This window comes from Pelmatolapia mariae, linkage group LG1 (genome assembly GCF_036321145.2).
Source record: "Pelmatolapia mariae isolate MD_Pm_ZW linkage group LG1, Pm_UMD_F_2, whole genome shotgun sequence".
In the NCBI taxonomy this organism is placed as follows: Eukaryota; Metazoa; Chordata; class Actinopteri; order Cichliformes; family Cichlidae; genus Pelmatolapia; species Pelmatolapia mariae.
Window position 1 is genome coordinate 27335466 of NC_086227.1, and position 22633 is coordinate 27358098.

At 39.7% G+C, this 22633-nt stretch overlaps 1 protein-coding gene across 6 annotated transcripts in view; it reads right to left on the minus strand.

The window, feature by feature from the left end:
* Window positions 1-22633, minus strand: part of ush2a (Usher syndrome 2A (autosomal recessive, mild)) — a 216882-nt gene that overhangs the window by 100597 nt on the left and 93652 nt on the right. For all 6 annotated transcript variants that reach the window (XM_063477546.1, XM_063477553.1, XM_063477570.1 and 3 more), the window contains exons 31-45: window positions 22280-22406; window positions 21320-21421; window positions 20843-21031; window positions 20279-20409; window positions 19894-20173; window positions 19188-19412; window positions 18481-18561; window positions 16645-16833; window positions 15094-15231; window positions 14117-14192; window positions 13741-13826; window positions 12747-12906; window positions 4535-4697; window positions 4269-4416; window positions 914-1071 (exon numbers count right to left, since the gene is read on the minus strand). In XM_063477546.1, the coding sequence (XP_063333616.1) occupies window positions 914-1071; window positions 4269-4416; window positions 4535-4697; window positions 12747-12906; window positions 13741-13826; window positions 14117-14192; window positions 15094-15231; window positions 16645-16833; window positions 18481-18561; window positions 19188-19412; window positions 19894-20173; window positions 20279-20409; window positions 20843-21031; window positions 21320-21421; window positions 22280-22406 (2253 nt within the window). The remainder of the gene's footprint in view (window positions 1-913; window positions 1072-4268; window positions 4417-4534; window positions 4698-12746; window positions 12907-13740; window positions 13827-14116; window positions 14193-15093; window positions 15232-16644; window positions 16834-18480; window positions 18562-19187; window positions 19413-19893; window positions 20174-20278; window positions 20410-20842; window positions 21032-21319; window positions 21422-22279; window positions 22407-22633) is intronic.

A 22633-nucleotide genomic window follows, 5' to 3' on the forward strand; every position in this document is an offset into this window, starting at 1 on the left:
CTTTTTCTGCTAGGTCAGCAGTTCTCCTGATGTTTGACTAAACATGGCATCTGTATTGGAAAAATGCCCCAAAATATGGCCTGTTGTCAGAGGCGTCGTTGAAAATGAAGTGGCATTTCCTACCAAATGTCACCGTGGCCACGCCAACCCTCGTTATTGAGCCGAGAGAATCGATCACCTTTATGACTCCCAATGACACACACGTACACACAGACACACGTGTGTGCAGGCATTGCCACATATGATTTTGTGCATTAGTTACAGCGCTAATGAAACTCATGAAAATAATTCATGCATAATTTTATAAAACCTTTGCTACGCTAAATTTGACGGGTGTATTTGACAAAAATGTAATGTTGTGTTTTGTGTTTCATACTTTTGGTAGAAACTAGAATTCATGTTGAAAAAGTCATGGTTCCCATTCATGGTCCCCGAGGTACTCACCAGTTTTTAGTTGTTTCTTGTTTTATTTTCTGCTTGTGCCTTCTGTGTTCAACTGTCTCTATCATCTTAATTAGTATTCATATTTCAGTGTTTCAGCGATAGTTGTTGGAGGTTTTACTTTAAAGTTCAGTTTTCTCATGTTTCTAGCTGTGGTTTACTTCCTGCTTTTGTTTCTGCTTCTTGCCCACATAATTTAATTAATTCCACCTCTCATCACCAATATCCCCTGTGTGTCTATATACAGTCCTGTTGTTCCCTTTTTCTTTGTCATATCATTAGATCCGGTCAGTTTTGCCTACTTCCATATCCTGGATATAAATCTTTCTCAAGTATCTCTTAAAAATAAGTTCAACAGCCAATATTCGGTCAGTAACACCAACAACACAATTATTTATAAGGCATTACTATATGACAAAGCATCTTACAGTTTGCTATACTATGCTATATGCTATAACACAGACTGACTGACCATCGGTCCCTTGCCACAGCCCCGTGCTGTGCAGGCCTGCAGCCTGAGTACATGCCGGCTCCAAGGAGAGAGTCCCTCCACCAAGAAGAACCTCTGGGAGGAACTGGTGTTTAAAATGAGAACTCCATCCAGCCAGAGACCGTAGCTAGTTATAATACCTGGGAAAAGAACACATCTGATTAGAACATGACAGAATAAAAATTTAAATAACAGGGAAAAAATACCCCAGGCAACAATAGAACTGACATTTCTTAACAATCCTTAGTATTTATTACAATAAAAGAAGTCTATTGAACATGGAATTCCCGTTCCCTGTCACATTCTGCTCACATCCCCTGCCCTGAATAACCTCTGACCAAGAGCAACGATTTAGACAGTGATGTTAAGTATCACAACTAATCATAACCATTACAAGCCTTCTTTGAGATCATATCCTGTAGGTTTTCAGAAGATAGTTATACTGAGATAGTTTTACACTCTGTTTGGATTGGTCACTCATATGCAGTAATACTGCATCCATAGTGTGAGGCATTACAATCATAAAGAGAGCTTTACTATGACGGGATGCAGTCTGGGTCACTGGATTACAATGCAAATGAAAACTGACTTAGGGGCTGCAGACCTGCCAGTCAGGTAGAGTGATCCAATGATAGAAACAGCACTGAAATGACAAATGTAACCATGAGTGTTAGGAGGATAAAAGCCCTAAGAAGGACAGTTGTACTACGATGAACGGGCACACACACACACACACACACACACACACACACACACACACACACACACACACACACACACACACACACACACACACAAATAAGGGTGCAAATAGGTGTGCACACTCTAACTTGCACATGGACAAACTGCACATATGTAGTTTGTACACATGTATCCATACCCACACACACCAGCACAATCATTACATTACATTACATCCACCTAATAAAAAAATGAAACAGTAAGGTGCCAAATGTGCTTTTCCTTAATAAAAATGCATACAGGGGGCTCAAAAGATCAGCGCTAAGAACTAAGAGTCTATTCTGCTTTAATCATGTGTGGGTTTTATTATTGCTCAATAGAGATATACACACCTATCAGGAAAACGAAGACACGAAAAAACCCACGGACACAAGCTACATCTGGGGAGCTCTTAATGTGGCCAATCACATGTGTGTGAGAGCGTGTGCATATGTGCGCGGACATCTGTATGTGCTTGTGTGTGTGAATAAGCCCATATCAGTATAGGCTGTAATAAAGACAGGTTGGGAAATGAAGCAGCGAATGCATAACAGGCTTATTTCCCCTCTTTGTCTGCGTGTTGCCCCGACCTAATCCCCGAGAGGATTATCCCCCACAAATCCCTGCGGAATTGGGGAGAAGGGGGGAGAAAGAGAGAGAGGAAGGAAGAGAGAAAGAGAAAATAACATAGGATCTCAGTCTTCTGGAACCCATCACCATCATCATCGTGGTTGTTGCCATCCATTTGTATAAAAAAAGGAGTCAGTGAGGAAAAACGTACTGAGCTCTTCTTCTTTTCTGAGCAAAAATTAAAGCTTTTTAAGCACGAGATAATCGGGTAATCATGATTAAGTGTTTCCCTTGTTATAAATTTCTGTCATCAACTGAGAAAAGCTTTAAGTAATTTATCCAGGCTAATATGCTCACACATCACAGGGTTTATGGTGCAAAATGCACTCGTGTGGCATTAAGCGTAAAACACACACGATTCACATTCCACACACACACATTATGGAATTACGCATACTTTAACGAGCATGACAGTAACATTTGATAATATGTGGTAGTGTGTGTGGTATGTCAAGAGACTGTGAAATGGGAGGGGATCAAGGGGTTTTCTTCGCTTAATTAATTTGGTTTCATGAGATATACTATTTGTTGATATAGTCCTTGAGATTATCGAAAAATACATCATTTTCAGTGCACCATGTCATACATAATGTTACTTAAACTTACTGTATTTTCACGGCTATTTAACTACTTACCTTTAAGAGTTGTATTAAAACACATGAGTTCATTTCAAAGCAAACATCTGCTGACTTGACATATGTGTATTCAGAAATCAAGATAAACTGTTTAAAAAAGTGGGGCCAATGTCTTTTACAGTAACTACTAACGCATTTCATAATGCATTTCACCTCTTTGGGAGTATTTCTGTGCTTTTATCACAGACAGCGTTTTAGCTTATGCTGATTAATGTGTATTGTCATTGGAACACACAACAACAATTAGCAGGCCATGGACGATATCGGGAAAAAGTAAAAGAGATGCAACACAGCTGCGTTAACAGTTCACAAGAGGGAATGCAGACGTTACTTCTTAACCTCTGCAAACTGGGATGCCCCATGTTTCTTTTCTACTTACAGGTGAATTCTGCATTCTGTCCTTAGACTGAAGACATACATGCACTGATTTTTGATTTATAGGATGTGGGACAATGAAAACAGAACTAAATTCTGAAACATTTAAAAAAAAGAGAAAGAAATACAAATCCATATCTATTATTTCCCTTTCAGAAGATTATATCAGTCTTTTGCAAATTTTGATTACGAGAACTTCAGAGAGAATCACACTAATAGAATACGGATCACTCGTTGCCTTCTCTAAATAAACCACACAGCTTATGTAGTTATGCTGTACAGTACAGGAACTCCTTTTTTGATCACTTTAACTCTTTAAATTCTGTTTTAAATAGACACCTTAGACTCTTAAAATACACTTTTCCCCAGATTTTAACTGGGGACAGGTGAAGAGGACAAAGGTGAGAAGAGGAGAGAGTAGAGGAGTAGAGAAAACTGAGAGAGAAAGGCAATCACAGCGAGTCTACGCTCTTTCAGCCTGCAGTTCTCTCTTTAGTCAAAAGGGAGCACTTTTCATCCACTTAAAGGAGCTTGGTGAAGCGCTGTCCTCTCCCTCTCGGTCTCTATTAGTCTCGATCTCAAATTGTTTGTTCTCTCACCCTGTCTCTGTCTCTTTCTCTTTTCTTTATGAGTCCTTTGTGCTCTCTCTTTTTAGTTCCTCTTTCTGTTTCCCTCTTCTTCTTCTCTACTCCTGCAGACTCATCTGATTCCTCTCACTCACATGTAAATGATCTTCTGTTTCACGGTAACAGGAACAGCATCCTTGAAACACGACAAACCTTTACATCTGTATTTATGTCATAGACACAGGGTTATGGTAAATAGCATCACCTTTTAATCAGTTCTTCAGGTCAATTAATATCACATGCTGTTATCATCATGGCATTCTTCTTCTTCTTCCACTTCATTCAATGCTCATGTTATTCTTGATAAGAATTTATTTAAAAATATTTTTGTGTAGGTGTGTACCCTCTCACCATTCGGAGTGTCAGGAGGAGTCCAGGTGACATTGAGCACATTGGGGGACAAAGGAATGACCAGTGGTGCAGGGACATTTTCGGGGGTGCTCTCTTCAGTCTGAGCCTGGCTTGGTGGACTTAAAGTACATCCACCTCCTGTACAAGCCTGCCATGCACACACACATGCACACAGATACACATGCACACACATAAACAATAACATAAGAATGAATATGATACAAACTAACAAATTGAAAGTCAAAATTAAGGCGCAATGGACTTACAGCTACTGTGATGGTGTAAAGAGTTCCAGGGGTTAGGTTGCGGAGCGTGTAGTCTTCAAAAACTTCAGAGCTGTTATAGGCTAGCACAGGCTCTGCACTGTCATGAGACAGGAAGATCAAATAAAACTCCAAAACACCATTTATCTGAGAGGGATGTGACCACCTAGAAATGAAGAGAAAAATAAACATAAAATAAATTCGACCTTTCACTTTTCTGCTTTTCAAAAATCCTAGTGTGAAAACTTTACTGTAGCCCAGTGGGAAACAGTAAAGTATATGACTATACTTATAATTCAGCCAGTGCCCAGTTATTTCCTACTAATCATTTACTTATGTTTTTTTCCCTAAAATCTAATATAGTTTAGGACTTTATACAACAGAAAAAAAACTGTAGACTTAGTTGCATCACTTCTTTGCTTAACTTGTTTTTTTTCATCGTGTTGCAAAAACCTGGTACTTTAAATATATAGAAGTATTGGCTTTTGTTAACATTTGATCAAAACATTTTTACATTTTGGTTTTTCACAAATTGATGCATGCTCAATCATCCAGGTAAGTAAATGTCCAAAACTTGATTCTGTTCGCTAAGAAAACGCTACATCCAGATGAACAGAATCAACTTTTAGAGTTTTTCACAAATGAAACTAAACTGCAACCCTCCCACTTTAGTGCCTAGTAACAAACATCAAACATGAAGATCAAGGACCTCTTGAATTGTCTTGACTGTCTGTTAGTATCTAATAATGCCTGTTTTTTAAATAAATAATAGTATCTAATTTGTAAACTTGTATAAATATATGTTTGGCATTTTTTTTTAACTTTGATGGTCAGGATAGTAGGAGACAAGAAAGGAAGGAGAGAGTGGGGGTAATAGCACATGGGTAACATCCTGGGGAGGACTTGAACCCAGGCCCCTGCAGTAAGCCTTTGTCATATGGCTTGCCTGCTCGACCAGGTGAGCAATGCCAAACTTTATGAATACATTACCATTAAGTGCAAAGGTCTGCACAATACTTGAATTAAGACATCAAGATTAAAATAAGACGTGAAAAAGGAGTGAAATGTGTGTGTGTCTGTGGCAGTCCGGACTGAAACAGACTGCTCTGAGTATCTGCATATCAGTGTCTGCCTTCAACACCATGTTTCTTCTGTCAGCTGAAGTAAACACAGTGCAGTGGTAGGCTTCCTTACATGTGCACAGAGGCACGCACACACACATACAGCACACTGCGCACACAGTTTCCTTCAACAGTCAGGCTGAGGTGTCTACTTTTCTATATTTAGAACAGGAAGGTCATCCCCAGCAAAGAGGAGAAAAAAGACCAGAAATGGCATTAGGAAATCAAGACATGTCAACTATCTAGGGCAAACTGTTATAAAAAGGGGGCTAATGTGAAAGAGCACGACTCAGGAAAATATATTTATATAATTACTGCTGTACTTTTGTTGGACTGTTTTCTTTTAGCACATTTAAGAGGTTCTAAGTTTGAACACTAATGACTAAACAGATTTAATGTGGTTGGATTCTGCAACATAAATGAGATGTTCCATCTTTACAATGATTTTGTTCAAAAAAGATAAAATTTTATTTGCCAAAATGTTTTTTTTTTTTTTTTTTTGCAAACTCAAATATACTAAATGAAATCTGTTTTAAGCTATTACACATTTTATAACTAAAAATCCCTCTGATAAGATATTTGATAACTTTTCTACGATTTTCTGAAGTATGAAGTAAAAAAAAAAAAGTCATAAAAAAGGAGCACTAAAATACACTTTATAAATTGTCCTGCAATTCTTACAAATCCCTGAAGACAGCACAACCCACCTGGCATGGTCGCGAAGGGAGGCCATTTTAAAAAGTGATGGATTCCTTTCTTGGGTCCTCCCATTAAAAGCCATTTTTTGAATGACTGATGAGTGTGTGTTAGCACACAATTAGCCACTGTGGCTAATCTATCACATTTATTATAAGATTTATATGCTGTCGATTGGCAGCGTGATATATGTCCACTTTTGAAAAACTGAATCAAAGGGGAATTGTAATAATCTGTATAATAATTCACTATGGTAATGGTTTTAAAAGTGCGTTTTGAAAGTAGTGTGAAAAAGCCAGGTGCCCTCTCAGCATGTTAAAGTTAAAAGCAAACATTTGAGATGATGAAGGTTTGAGTTCACTGTTAACCTGCCTTCTGCACTTTTGTTCTCTTGCATATTTCCTTTTGCTCTCTAAATTGTACAAGCAACACAACATCAACTACAGAGAATTTTACAGTGGGATCGGACCTTTTTTGGGTCCTCAGAAGGACGTCATTACATGTTTTTATGTATCGGCTTCTTCCAATATCAGTACTCGTGTGTGTGACCACACTCATCTTTGAACATGCTCATTTTGAGCCCATCTGCATAAACTTTTTGGAACTTATTGGCAATATTTTTTTGCCAAAAGTCTTTCTGGTACTTCATGCTACAGTAGGTGTTTCAAAGATACACAAATGCATTGAAACACGCACACACACATATGCACGCACACGACAGAAAATGATTCCAGTCACAATCTATGCATCAATGAATTCACTTCAGATTGTTTCAGAATGTTTTATCAGGTTCTTTTCATTTGTGACCATGTGCATATCCGACAGTATACGTATTTATATGATCCTATGTCTGCTTGGTTGTGTATGAATGTGTATGAGTCAGGCAGTGTTTGGTGAGGGCAGGATATAAATCTGCTGATACTGTTTTGTTTGCCTCCAGCAGCCTTCTTCAACCTTTCTCACAGTCTCTCACCCTTCTCTTCACCTATCCCATTTTCTTTAAGACATTTTTTCTCTGTATTTTTTTTAAACAACAACAACAAAAAATTCTTTCATTCTCTTTACTATTTCTTTACATTTTTTTCCTAGCTATCTTACTTTTCTCACAGACACAATAGAGTGATATTGACTAGGTCTGATCTCTCAACCTTTGCCTATTACCAATGTGCTAACAAGGCAATATACAGCCTTCCCACACCTAGTGAATATGTTGATCAAACGCATTTTAAAGGCTCAGGAAATGAAACAATACACTCCCCCGCTCTATATAGGAATACTGTGGCGGTCAATGCATTCTGTCAGGTAATTTAATTTTCCTTTTCAACAGTCAACCTGTATAAACTACCTGGACCTGTAGTTTAAACAGGTTCACAGAACATAATATTTTGTAAGAAATCTTTGCAATGCATTTTTATTAAAAAAAAAAACAAAAACAATGCTAAACAATCAAATACAAGTATATGATGCCAACCGCACCTCAGTTTACTGACTAACATGTTTCTCCAGGTTTCTCTGATTTTGACTTGATCTTCTTACCCAAGTGCTTCTAGGATTACTGTGGCAGTGGTGTATATTAGCTCGCTGGTTTTAGTGATACCAATTGTGGGGATGGTGCGTAGAGCAGTGTTTACATCTGCAAGCATCTCGATGATACTCTGTCAATGAGTTGGGGTAGTCATAGATCATTTGGTAGTGTGTCTAACTTGAGTCTGGAAACAATCATCATCAGCTTAGTAGATGCATTTGTCATTGTAAGGGGCTAGTTTAGTTCCACTGTTCTCTTCTACCAAGGTTTGGCTCATAATTTCCATACTGCTCATTATTGTTCCCTTTGTACTCTAGCTGCTTTGACTGCATTGAGCATTAGAAGCTGTAAACCTGAAACTGGAAGAGGGGACCCACCAGACTCCAGGTACAACATTAGAGGTTTCTGATGTGGAAAAAGAGTGCAATCCTAGGAACAGCTAAGATACTGCACAAAACATTCAAAGTCTCAGGCCGTTTGTAGAAGACCCAAGCTTGAGGAACACATACATACCACACTCTGGGGGTGAGGGCGAGATTAATAAACATATCTCGCATATATATATATATATATATATATATATATATATATATATATATATATATATATATATATATCAGTGGCTTCTATCAGTGGCTTCTATCTCCTCCTTTGGCCAGCCTATTACCCCAGCAGGGTACCTGATCACGGGCAGGGCGTAGGTGTTGATGGCCCGGATCTTGTTCTTACCGTTCAGCTGACTCCTCAGGACTTGCCTGACCCTCTGCAGGTACTTGGTGGTTGCAGCTTTCCTAGCGGCCTCTTCATGGTTCCCATTTGCCTGCGGGATCCCCAGGTACTTGTAACTGTCCTCTATGTCTGCAATGTTGCCTTCTGGTAGTTCAATCCCCTCAGTTCTGACTACCTTCCCTCTCTTTGTTACCATCCGACTACACTTCTCCAGTCCGAACGACATTCCAATGTCATTGCTGTATATCCTGGTAGTGTGGATCAGTGAATCGATGTCTCGTTCACTCTTGGCATACAGCTTGATGTCATCCATGTACAGGAGGTGGCTGACAACCGCTCCGTTTCGTAGTCGGTATCCGTAGCCAGTCTTGTAAATGATCTCACTGAGGGGGTTCAGGCCTATGCAGAACAGCAGTGGGGACAGAGCATCTCCTTGGTAGATCCCGCACTTGATGGTGACTTGTGCTATGGGCTTGGAGTTGGCCTCTAGTGTTGTACGCCACATCCCCATTGAGTTCCTGATGAAGGCTCTTAGGGTCCTGTTGAGGAACAGTTCTAGGCATTCCAGTATCCAGCTGTGGGGCATCGAGTCATAGGCCTTCTTGTAATCAATCCAGGCTGTGCACAGGTTGGTCAGTCTGGTCTTGCAGTCTCGGCTGACTGTTCTGTCTACCAGTAGCTGGTGTTTTGCGCCTCTGGTATTCTTGCCAATCCCTTTCTGTGCCCCGCTCATGTATTGACCCATGTGCCTGTTCATCTTAGCCGATATGATGCCTGACAGGAGCTTCCATGTAGTACTGAGGCAGGTTATTGGTCGGTAGCTGGATGGGACCGGTCCCTTCTTGGGGTCCTTGGGGATCAGGACCGTCCGACCTTCGGTTAGCCATTCCGGGTGTCTCTCGTTAACTAGCAGCTGGTTCATTTGTGCTGCCAGACGTTCGTGGACTGCAGTCAGCTTCTTCAGCCAGTAGGCGTGAACCATGTCGGGCCCTGGTGCTGTCCAACTCTTCATACTGGAGACCCTTTTTTGGATGTCTGCCACTGTGATGGTTACTGGGTCCTGTTCAGGGAGGTCGCTATGGTCTGCCCTCAGATCCACTAGCCACTGAGCATTGCTATGGGTTGCGTCCTTCTCCCATATGCTCTTGCTCCGTCTCCAGCCTTGGTGGTGTTGTTCTCTTATTGTTCCCTTGCCACTGAGAGTACACCTTTGCTGGTTCTGTGGAGAACAGCTGGTTTATTCTCCTGCCTTCTATCTCTCTGGTGTACCTCCTCAAGCAGCTGGCCAAGGCTGTGAGTCTTTGCTTGGCAGTTTCCAAGGCCTCAGGTATGGACAGCTTGCTGTATTTCTTATGCACCTTCTTTGTCGCGCCTTTCTGCAACTCCGTTAGTTGGCTAACCTCCCTTCGTGCTACTTTGATCTTGCCCTCTAGCCTCCTTCTCCATGGAGGGTACTGCCCCTTGTGGCTGTTCAACTTGTAGCCAAGCATCTCACTGATCACTGCTGCCGTATTGTAGATCAGCTTGTTAGTGTCGGTAATCGTGGTTGTAGGTATCGTCCGTAGTGCTGCATTAACATCATCTAGCAGACCTTCTGAGGGTACTTCACGTAATCTTGGTAACCGGCTACGGGGGATCCAGGTTTCAAGCTTGGCCATGATCCTATCTTTCAGGTCAGTTCCTCTCGCACTCAACGATCCTTCTCCTATCGCACTTGGGGCTATGTACCCAATTTAGGGTGGGGGTGATGATATCTCCCCCCTGACCTGGCGTCCTGACTCCTCCTTGCCGTAGCATTTATGTTGTACCTCGTCAATCTCTAGCTGTGAGAGCAGTCCCTTCTTTCGAATGTTGGAACACTGAGCTACTAGTTGTTTCGCCGTCATTGTGGATGTTGGGTATCGAAGAATCCATAGGTCCCTCATCCTATTCATGTAACCCCTTCCGCCAGGGTTACTTGCGTAGTAGCATTCCATCAACGCCCTGTTTTCGTCTCTTGCCCACCGATGCTTTCTTGTCGTCAGGGTGCCCTGGTTCCTCAACACCTGACGCGGACCTTGTTGATCCGGGCGACGTCCGAGCCGGCATGCCTTCATATTTATCTGTCTCGCTCATGTCTGCGGTAGGCAGACATGAGTAGGCTCGCTTAGCATAGGGGGTCTAGCCTTAGGACCCTTAATGGATACAGACGCCCCAGGCGGGAATCGAACTTGCGATCCTCTGCTATATATATATATATATATATATATATGAATGTTTATTTATGAGGGATAGCTCAGTAGGTAGAGTGGTGGCCCCATGATCGGAAGGTCGAGGGTTCAAATCCACTGAGCGGCTACCCTGAGGTACCCCTGAGCAAGGTACCGTCCCAACACACTGCTCCCCGGGCGCCCAGTGGCTGCCCACTGCTTCACTGAATGGGTTAAATGCAGAGAGGAATTTCCCCACGGGGATCAAGTATAAAATATTATTATTATTATATAAACATATAGTATATCAAACAGAAATTAAAAAAACATTCTGTCCTCAAAACTAGGGCAATTAGTCTCCGTACTACCCAAACACTCGCAACCAGTTGTTAGAAGGAGTGTTTATGCAACTCAGTGGGAAACATGCTCCTGACCCAGCTTTTTTAAAGGTGTTGCTGGCACAAAATTAAAATTAGCAGGAAAAGAAATGCAAAATCTGTTTAAAATTTTTACTTTGTAATATTTAGCCAGTGTATCAGTAACTTGAGCTCATTTAGCTCATGATCCATAGCAATTCACAGGTTATTGTAATGTGCAAAGTAAGAAAGACAGAAAGAAAGTTTTTTTCTTGCCACTGGTTCGCTGCATTGCACAAAATAATGAGAATTACAGTAAATCCATTGGCAAACACTCATATCCTGGACAAATTAATCTCTTTCGCAACCAAACTAAAGTGTTCAGGACTATTATGACTAGAAGTTCAGAAGCAATTAAGGCCAAAAAAAGCTTGAAAATATGTGAACCCTTTAGCATGTCATAGCATTGACCATATTAGTGACGTTAACACAATGTTGAAAGGAGGGCTCCAACCAACAAGTAGGACCACTGCCTCCATGATCATTACCTGCAAGGCCATAATCATCAGCAATAAACAGGATACAAGTGGCATGCAACATATATGGTAAAGAGATATTTCAAGCTATTGAATAATTTTGAATTTCATAAAATTTGTTGTTTGCCCTTTTGTGCTTACAAAATGTACTTACAAAAATCTTATTTTAACTACTGCTAAATGGTTTGAATTGAATATTGTTCAGTACATTAGGAGCCAGAATTTGGTGAAACTGTAAGTAGTGGAAGGTATTCTTTGAAAATAGAAATTACCTGTAAAACAACAAATATGATCTTGACCTTGAGCACAGTTTGGATAAAGACCCATTAAATTATCATTTTAAGTAAGTTTCACCTAATTTGGACCAATATTTTAGGAGGAATAGTGATTCACGTGGACATGAAAAAGTGCTTGTACAATGACAATTATGACCATGACCTTGAGCACAATTTTGGTTAAAGTCCATTTAGGTAATCTTTGTGTAAGTTTGATGAAACCTATACTCCAGGAAGAGTAGCAATTCTGTGGACAGACAAATGTATGGGCAACACCATAGAACAAGATTTTTCAGCTGGATTAACTAAAAATAAATATAAGGCTTAAGTGATTTGCAAATTATAGCATGTTTTACTTTTTTGGGCACAGGACAGCATAATCATGACTAAGGTCAGGGCCCTGCATGCATATGAGTAGTAATGTATTTTTTCTGCAGCGAATAACGCTAATGGCTCACACACTTTCACACACATATACAGAAAAACCGGGAACATTATAAAAAAAAGTACAGAGATCTATCTTCCCTTGTCACCTCCCTCTAATGGTGAAAGGTCAAGCGTAGAAGAATATTCTGCATGGTAAACACAACTGCAGAAGGTCACTGACTCTCTCTTGCTTAGTCTCTCTCTGTCCTTGTATACTGCCCAGGCAAAACTTATAAAATACGAATAAAGGTTTTATACATTTTGAATAATTTAAAAATGTGAGTGCACCCTAGTTCTATGCGTATGTATACTTAGATATTACCATCATATACTAATACACTTGTGTGTGTATGTGTACTTACTCTACAAAAATAGTTCGAGAGTCTAGCTGGGTAAGAGTTGGTGCTTGCAGAGGTCCAGGAGGAAGCTGTGAAGTCAGCACTGTAACTTGTGAACTGTTGGTGCAACCCACTGAAGTGCATGCACTCAATATCAGGACATGAGTGGTGTATACACCAAGACCTGCAACACAAATGCACACACCCAAAAAGTGAAAGAGAGAAGCGATAGTTCAGTCAAAACGATTAACTTGTGTTGCACCTACAACCACCAAATTCTCTCTTTTTATTAGAAATACTCCTCTTCCCTGACTGTATCTTCGCTGTTCTTTCTCTTTAAGTATCTTTCTTTGTTTCAAACCTATTCTCCATTTACCATCTTTTGTAATCTCACTCTGTGTTACACATTCAATTCTTCCAAATAATGTATAATTACTATATTCATAATCCTTCCAATCACTGTGAACATCAGACACTGTGCATTATTAACCCAGCAGGGATGATATGTGCTCTCATGCCTTCATTAACCTAGAAAGACACTCATTGCTGGGCAGTGAAGCTGTATAGGATGAGTGTCCTGTTCATGTGTTTGCATGTATGTTTATGCACATTTCTGCATTCCATGTGTATATGTGTATTCTATTCATGTGTGAGTCTATCTGGCGCATGGAGCAGCACTCTGCTCTCAGTGGTGTGACATGTGTTTCATACCTTATTTAGATCTCTTTAGTGAGAGCCTTCAAAGCAAATTGTGTGTATGCACGTGCGCTAATGTTTAGTTTTCTTTGTTTCTCCGCTGCTTCATTTTCATGTGTGTGTGTGTTTAGCCTTCTTTTTCAAAGTGCTATTCCCTTGGTGAGGACTCAGACACTCTTCCTGCTTTCAAATGCTAATCCTCCACTCCATTTTGCCTTTCTTCAGTCTTCCCCTTCTCTTTACTCCGAGGCCCCATCCCTCTACAGTCACAGTTACGCTGGAGCACACACACACAACCTCACATGCACTCTCTCCTCTTTACCAGTGATGTTGTGTTGTCTGTTTTTCCCTCTGTAGACCATTTGGTTGTTGTGATAGAGGAGGTACTCTGTAATGCCTCCATTGGGCCTATCAGTGGAACAAAAAAGTGAGATGAAAGTAATATTATTATATTGTGTACACTATACCATATATTGTTTTTGTGCCAAAATCTATGTTGGCTGCACATTTATTGAAGCTGGGGGAAAAATATAAGCAATACAGAACCAAATTCTGTTCCTGTTTTACAATACTGTCCATTTACTACTAATTCAGAATGTACTTATTACTTCCTCGCCATTGGTGAAGGTTCTTGAGTTAAATATTAATATGCAGCTTGGAGGTGAGAGAGGACAGGTAAAAACTGTATTTTTTGTTACCTTGCTGGAGGTTCCCAGTTAACATAGAGTGCTGTGGGGGATGAGACTGCAGCTGGAGGAGACACAGCATCGGGAACTGATGTATAGAAGAATAAAATCAAGTTTTTATGTTAACACAAATATAGTGATTGGCATAAGGAACTAGAGTAAATATGAACACGTAGTGTATCTTTTAAGTAACAGTGAAGAAAAACTATGGCAAGCCTTAGTTTTATAGAGGTTATCATTCTATATCATCAAATGTCACCAATAAATAATTCAGTAAATTTCATATGGTGTTAGACAGTGACATCGCTTTGGATTACTTTTCAAAAGGTTTTCACCAAGAGAGAAAAACGTGAAAATTTTATGATCTCATGTTCACTGATCTCAAATAAGGTGAAGAAAAATGTGCCTGTACTCAAGGATAAGTGAGTAAAAAAAGTGTCTGTGCTGCATTTGTGTGTGTTTTAAATTAATTCTTTCTCCAGTCTCTCTAACATGTTTCAGTGTCTTAACTCTGTGCTCAGTGAAAATCAATATAGTAATCTGTTTTTTTTCTTTAACTTCAGATTGATTTTTGCTGTCTCTGTACTGACCTCTGCCGTCACATTATCTCCCCAACAAGGCCTGTTAGTCCAGTACAGATTAAAGTAACATATAACATAAAAATATTTTTTCCTCTTTTACTTTTTCTTTCCTCATGCATGTTGTTATATGCCTTAACAAGATGGGAAATAAGCTCTCTTTCCTTTTTACTTTTTACCCTCTCTTTTGTCTCCTCCTTTCTTGTGCCAGCACTCCTCTTCCTTTTTCATATGCTATGTATCTCATGCAGGAAACGGGTTGAACATAGCTAAGTGTGTTTAGAAGTCTCTGCGCTCTGTGTCTCTGTGCATAAAGAGTCATACATTTCTTCTACTGGTAAGGACACTGACACTGAAGTTCTGTTCATAGGTGCATGAATCTGTGAAAGTTTGCATGTGTTTGTTGCTTACCTTCCTCTGGGGTTGCGATACTCCATCTCAAATCATTATCACTATTGTCGTTACGAAGGCTCTCAGTGCAACCAACAGGAGTACAGGCACTCACGGTGACAATGTACCGAGTAGATGGAGTGAGACCCGACAGCACACCTTAAGAGGAGCATATAAATGTCAATGAATAAGGTTTACGGATTACACCGTTTAAAAAAGAATAACTTTGAAGAATACACACTCAATTTTGTTAACTCAGCTACATGTCAGAATGCATACTTGCAGTGTACATACACTATGGGTATAGAGTATTGCTCGACACTAGCCCTGAAAAATTGTAAAAATATCCTTTGTAAGTCCTTTGTGATAAATCAGGCCTATTTGTATCCTTTACTTAAGTCTTTATCAACAAGCATCAACAGCACAATTTAAATGCTTTACTTGTATCTATGGGCTGCTGTTGCTAAGCAAATCTACTGTGCTTGGCAAACAGAGAGAGTCTATTCTAATTGTAAAGCTTCAGCCGTCTCTCTTTGGATGTTTTTTGTCCTCACCGTCTTGGCCCTCTCCACCCTTCTCTGTATTTTCGAAGTCACCCTCTCTTCTCTTCCACCCCCTCCCAAGTCTCCCCACCGTTGTGTCCAATCACGCTGCACTTGTCTCTCTTTTTCACTCTCCCTTACTGTTACCCATGTCTCTTAATTCAATTAGGGGCCAGGGCCCCACTCCGCTGCCATTACACCCTCATTTGCTTTTCTGTGTTTTTTAGCCATTGGTGTAATTCTGCAGTCAGGTGTTGAGGCCATCATAAATTAAGAAGAAGCCTTATCAGGGTGGACTTAATGTCTGGCAAAGAGAGGGGGAGTGAATGAGAAGCAGCGAGAGAGACACTGAGAAAGACTGAGACAGAGAGCTCATCTTCATATTTGCCTAGAGACATGGTGAAGTGGATGAGAGGGGGGACGAATAGCAGCAGCGGACGCAGACATCATCATCATCATAAAAGATGAAGTGGGGAAAGATCGAAAAGTGAGCAACAGCTAGAGAGAGAGAAAAAGGAGCAATGCCAGGGTATGACATCATTGGGGTAGTCCTGAGTGTCTTGTTCCAAATGGAGACAGTCTCCTAAACCTGGGGACTTGCCAAGGAGAAATTAACAGGGTTGGCCAGGACAGTGAGTACATGCACTAGTATGTTTTGTCTGAAATACAAATCTGAAAAAGGAAGAAAGTAAGCAAAGGAGACATTGTGAATGCTTTTTTGGTAAAGGCTAAAATGTAAAGGACAGCAGGTATAATAAGGCAAACAGAACTAAAGCTAAATTTACCTGTACGTAAAGTGATGTCTACTGTTTGTTGTTTTAAGTTTGATTGTTAAGTGTAAGTGCTCAAAAGAATGCAGTATAACATCCAAAAGCAGTAAAAAGTTGTGCAACATAGTGCACATAGTGAGTAAAAATGCAAAGAGGAAAGGATGACATACTTTTGTGGAGGTGTAGAGCTTAAATAAATTTAAAAATGTGTCTTTGTATGCATTATATTTATGACTACAATGTTTTTGTGCATTTTTTACCTGTGAAGTTTCCGTTAGCCAGGAATGTGGCTCTGACAGGTGGTAGTTCTCGGTAGTCTCTGTTGTAGGCCTTTAGCTCATACCTGTCAATCAGTCCCCTTATGTCACCAGTGGGTGGCACCCAGCTCACCTTGGCACTGTAGGCGGTTAAACTCTGAACCTTTATTGGAGGTGGTACAGATGTAGGTACTTGAAAGGCCAAAAGGAAGAGAGATGCAAAATGAGACTGTGTAGGAAAAAAAATCCCATGGGATTAAAAGAAACAAAACAATCACATACAACAGTTAAACTTAACAAAATACATCTTAAGAAGAATTAAAAAAAAAAAAAAGAAATACAGGAATTAGTTTAGGGCAAACAAATGTCAAAATAAAATCTAAACAGGAAAATATACATGAAAAAATATGCACAAAAAGCAAAACAACAAGATGGGCGGACATGAGAATAAAGAAAAAGCATTCCCCATCTCTCTGTGTTTTAATAGGCCCAGTAAATCATACCTCGCCATTAGCATAAATAGTATTTATGAGAGTAGTAACTTTTTCAGCGCTGATTTAATACAGCCAGCCATTCATTCTGGGCTATATTTCACAGCAATCAGCCTCCCTCTTTCTCTCTAACACTCCCCTTATTTCTCTCTCTGATACCCTCAGCAGCTCTGGTGGCCCAACTCCCATCCCACTTCCATCCTCTGTATTACAATCACCTTCGTTTTCTGTCACCAGTCTTCTTTCCATCTTCCGTGCAAACTTTTAAAATAGTCAACAACTGAAATTATAGATACATTCTTACACACCATAAGGCTCACACATTCTTCGGTATCTGAAAATGTATGTTCCACATATCATTCGTATCTTTAATATCACTTAATGAGGCCAGCTGTGCTGGATATTGGGCTATTTATTTATTTTATTTTGGGCTGAATGTTCTATTTTGTGTAAACCTTTAGTTATTTTGTGTTATTAAGTTCTTGTTTCTTTTCTACTTTCACCTTTATTCACGAATTTTACCATTTTCTTACATTCTTATTTGTATGTATCCTTTTCTTTCTCCCTTTAATATCCAGTCACTGTGCATATTTCTTCATCGCCTTGCATTTTCTCACTTTTCTTTCAATTCGTTTATGACTCTTTGCTCTTCCCTTCTCCTGCTTTTCCACTTAGTCCTTGCCCTCAATCCCCAGCTCTCTCTTAATTTCTTAATGTTTTTTAGCACTTCCTCCCTCCTGATCCTCCATTCCTCTTTCTGGTCATAGCATGGTGTACCGAGACCTACCAGTGTATTGTTCACTACTAACGAGCAGCTTTATATTACACAAGGGACCACACAGGCCATTCTGGGTTAACAGCCTTTTACTGTGATGCCCTTTATAGAGGCCTTATCAATCTCTCATACCGTCAGGCACTTGTAATATCACTCACTGGCTTTGGATTACTCACATACTGTACAACATAGCAGTGGTTTTACAGCCAAAATCTCTCAAGATCAAAGACTTACTCTACTGAACAAAGTACAACAAAGTGAACATACAGTAACACACCCCTCCGTGCTGAACATGAAAATCAGTGTTAGAAAATTAAGCTTCTGTTTCAGACTGTCAGGGAAAATTTTTACATTTTGCAAGTAACTTTGTTTTTGGAATATAATTCCAAGACAGAACTCACTGAACAAACTAAAATACTATAGCATATACCACGTTTAAAGGACTCTGTTATATTCTATAACTGCACTTGTAGAGTTGGGGTGTTTGGATGCATTTTGTTGCTAACATCTGCAAACATATCAGCATGATAATAAGGAGACACACACACGCACTCACACACAATGAGATTTTACCTTTGCCTCGGCTGCGTCCTCTTTCCCAAGGTCCGGCCACCCAGCCTCCTGTGGCCAAGGCCACAAACCTGTACAAGTACTCTTAAAATATATGTGTATGTGTGTTTTCATACACAGGAAAAGGGGTTAGGGATAGGGGGAGAAAAAAACAGAGGCAAGGCAAAACTGTCTTAGTCAAAACTGTGTTTGACAAAAAGTGCACTAAAAGTATAACATGTTCTTAAAGCTAATGTGATGTAATTTCCAGCTGTAAATTCTATTTGAACTTCTTGGATGGTTAGCTTGTATTCATCTCTGTGTCAGTAATATAATGTTGCAGCACAGTAATACCCCCAGTGTAAGCTTTAATCAGAGAACATGATGATGTAAAAGCAATTACTACTAATTAGAGTGAGCTGCTAACATGGTATAGCTGGAAGCTGTGCCTCAAAGTCATAAAAATAGGTCTTCATGTATCAAGCAACTATACAGTGACAAAAAAAGCAACAGACCTTTGAATGAAAACAACACTGTGGCAAAGCTTTCTTCATTGTGACAAATTCGACAATGAAATATGTTATGAAATAGAACCTCAATATCTCTACTGGTAACTTAGTACTTAAAAACTCTCATAATTCTTATTTTTTAATGCATTCCCTGAAGATTGAGCCCACTAAAAATGTAATGCTGACACTATACCAATGTATATGTATACTGTGCGGTGTTACCAGTGAAAGGCTGTAGATTATAATCTGTGGCTTGAGTCTTTTTTCCACTGTACACCAGGACTGAATCGTTTCCTCTGCAGTTGTACCGGCTTTCACTGGTAGGACAACCATCTAAGTAGACTCTGACAGAACGGCGTGAGGCAACAGAGAGATTAACACTTTGCCTGATGGGAGGGTTTCTGTTACCACTTCTTATAGTAAGATCCTTTAAACACCCTCCTAGACCTGTGAAAGGTAAGAAAATGAAACATAGAGGAGAGAGAGAGTATAAAAAGTAGAAGTAAAAGTGAGAAGGAATCTTTATTATATCAGGGAAATTGCATTTTCCATTTTTTTACATGTCAAATGGGATTTCCCGACTCATATAATTATGCCACAGGTTTACTGATGCAGAATTTACAATGCTCTTAAATTTTAGTCAAATGTTAGCAAATAGTATGATCGCTATGACTCAAAGTTAATTAATTTAGTGATTCTTCTGCTATACAGAAGAGCAGGCAAGTTATAACTGCAAATAAATGTACTCTAACTTGTGAAACTGAAAAGAAAGACAAAACAATGAGCTCATAAACATGTAAATACTATGCTTGATGAGATTCAAGGAACTGTACAGGAGACTGTAGCTAAATGAGACATTTTTCTTGGTTTGGCACCTGCCACTTTAATGAGCGACATGCAAACACTACCTCAGTGCATGTTATCTCACCATGTTTGTGACTTCGCCTGTCTAGAGCAGAATGTATGAGCTCTGGTGGCACGCCCCCCAAATATAATGGTGAATCAACTCTCAGTGTCACTGCTCCTCCCATTCCCCTTGCTTCCTCTGCCCAGTCATTGACGGCAGCTGAGATCAGCGAGCCACGTTTTGCCAATGACAGTTGTTTCCAGTCTCCATCGCAGTAGCTAAGCCCCACCCACATGCTGAGTTCAATCACATGACCTTCAGAGGAGAGAATGAAGGACAAGAGACCAGCTTCCAGCTCCACCTTAAAAAATATAAACCAGTAAAGAAAAAGTTAAAGTCTGTCATTAGATTCATTTGAGTATTTTCAGCATTAGTACGATAATTTGAAACATGTCTCTGCTTTTACCAGCATAAAGTCTTCAGTTTGTGTGTTGTATGTGAAGAGCAACAGCGCATTCAGCTGGTCTGTCCTAAAGTCCATAGAAATATCAAAGATCTGTCCTCCAGTAAATACACCTGAGTCCAATTCCAAGTAACCTGAAACCAGGAGGAGAAAAAGTGTCAGTTTTACCAGCAGAACGAGTCAAATTTAAAACATGAAAAAAGTATTTAAATTTCCCGTCATCTATTCATAAGTGACAGACGAAAGACTGTATGAGCAGGCCTTTTTAGACAGCAGTAATGGAGGAAATGTACACTAATGAACCTGATCTTTCACACAGAGGCCAATTAACTTATCATCATATTTATCAACATGAAACAAACTCATTACCACCAACATCAGCAGCAAGCATCTTATTAAGATATGTTGTGTTGACAGTGCATTAGGAGCACTAAAATGAGTGTAAAGTTGTATCTGAACACATATTTGCACAGCACCAAGCACTTCATGCTCATTGTAACTGATACGCTGCTACATCATGTGATTTTCAACATAGCAGTATGCTATTTTTGCACTTTACGGTCCTACCATGACCCAGAAAATGGGCTCCATCCACAGTTTGAAGAGGACATCCCTCCCAGCTTTCATACACTGCAACTTTCTTTGTGGCTTTTGCCCAGTCAAGAATTTGCCATTCCTCTGAGGGGCTGTCGGACATCTTAAAACTCACATCTCTGAGGCAACCAGAGAAGCGCTTTCGCACAAGTCTGGCATCTCCTGGTGAGACAAGCAAAAACAAAAGTCATAAGATTACATTAAAAATGTTTACTTGTTACTTCCAATCAAAGACTATTCAACATTTCGAGGCACAAGGTCAAATAAGGGATTTTCATGAGGAAGAAGACACAGTATTTGTGCCTGAATATGAGCTCAACTCTCAATCAGATCCAGAAACCTCTAGTCATCTTACAGTATACCTCGCTAAATTATATATTAGATAGGCAGAAAACATGCATATAATCCAGTGACCACATGAAAGATTTTAATATGTAGGTGAAAACCCACCTGAATCCTGTCTTAGTAGAATAAAATTTTCTGGCAGCCCTCCAATGAACACTCCCATGTTCTCACCAATCATTGTGCTACCACTTAAAGCTGTTGCACTTCCTGATGGTGGTGAAAATAAGAAGCAAAAGTGAGGAAGTGGAGAATAAAAAGAATACATAATATTATATTATTATATTGAATCATTTAGGACACAAAAGCCCGGGGGAACAGTGAAATATATGGAAAGAAAATGTAGATGTACCTCTCATATAAGGGAAGCATATAAGGTAAAAACAGATTTTGCACAATTCTAATGAGTTTTAAAGTCAATATTTGGTGCAACCATGTTTATTCTTCAGGTCTTTGCTGACTTTCAGAGACTGTTCATCTGCTATAGATATAGTTTTTCCTTCTTTTGTCCTCCACTTGTCCAATTTCCTCTGAATTTTTAAGAAGCCACTGCACACTACGCCAAGTTTTCAGCTAATAGCTTTTTGTAAATCACTTTGTTGTTACAAAAATAAATGAATGTGAATGAATGCATATATGCAACAGCCTGCTAGTAACAAAGTACCTAAAGATAGATTTAATTTTTTTAATAAAATTTCTCTCATCTGTAAACCCAACATTATTTCATCACTTGATTGGGTGTGCTTTCTATAACTGAAATATTCATAGATCAGTGCTAAGTGGCTTAACAGACAAGCAAAAAGCATTGCTGTGAAACTGGTTAGTAACATACGATACAGTAATATTTTTGTTATCATACACAGACTAGGTGGAATTAACCTGGATAATATCTCCTAGTCAGGGTGGGGGGATTTACAATATATATATACATAGAAAAACACAGACAATCAACATCAATTTCACAAGATTCACATCCAAATATATGTATGTAGATAAGCATATTACACTCACACACCCACACACGGAGCAGATGCACACAGTGGTCAGTATGAATAGAAGGAGAGTTACCTCTGTATTGATCGTTTACAACGATTGTTCCCACGGCCCCTTGCCTCGTTGCTCTAATACTATGCCATTGTCCATCATTGTAGAGGCGCCCTCCATCACCCTGTACGCTCACAGCCACCGCTGAACCCTACACACATAAACACAAGCACGCATGAAACCCATGACACAAGCACAAACTTAAGCACATATGAACTGATGGTGTGAGGATATCCACTGACTTACATTTTTTTCCAAACTATCACAGATCAGTTAACACAACCTAAGATTGCTGGCTCAAAAGACACAGATCGAACTATAACAAAACACGCGGATGAGGTAAATCTTTAAATTCTAACTAAAAATCAAGGATCAGCG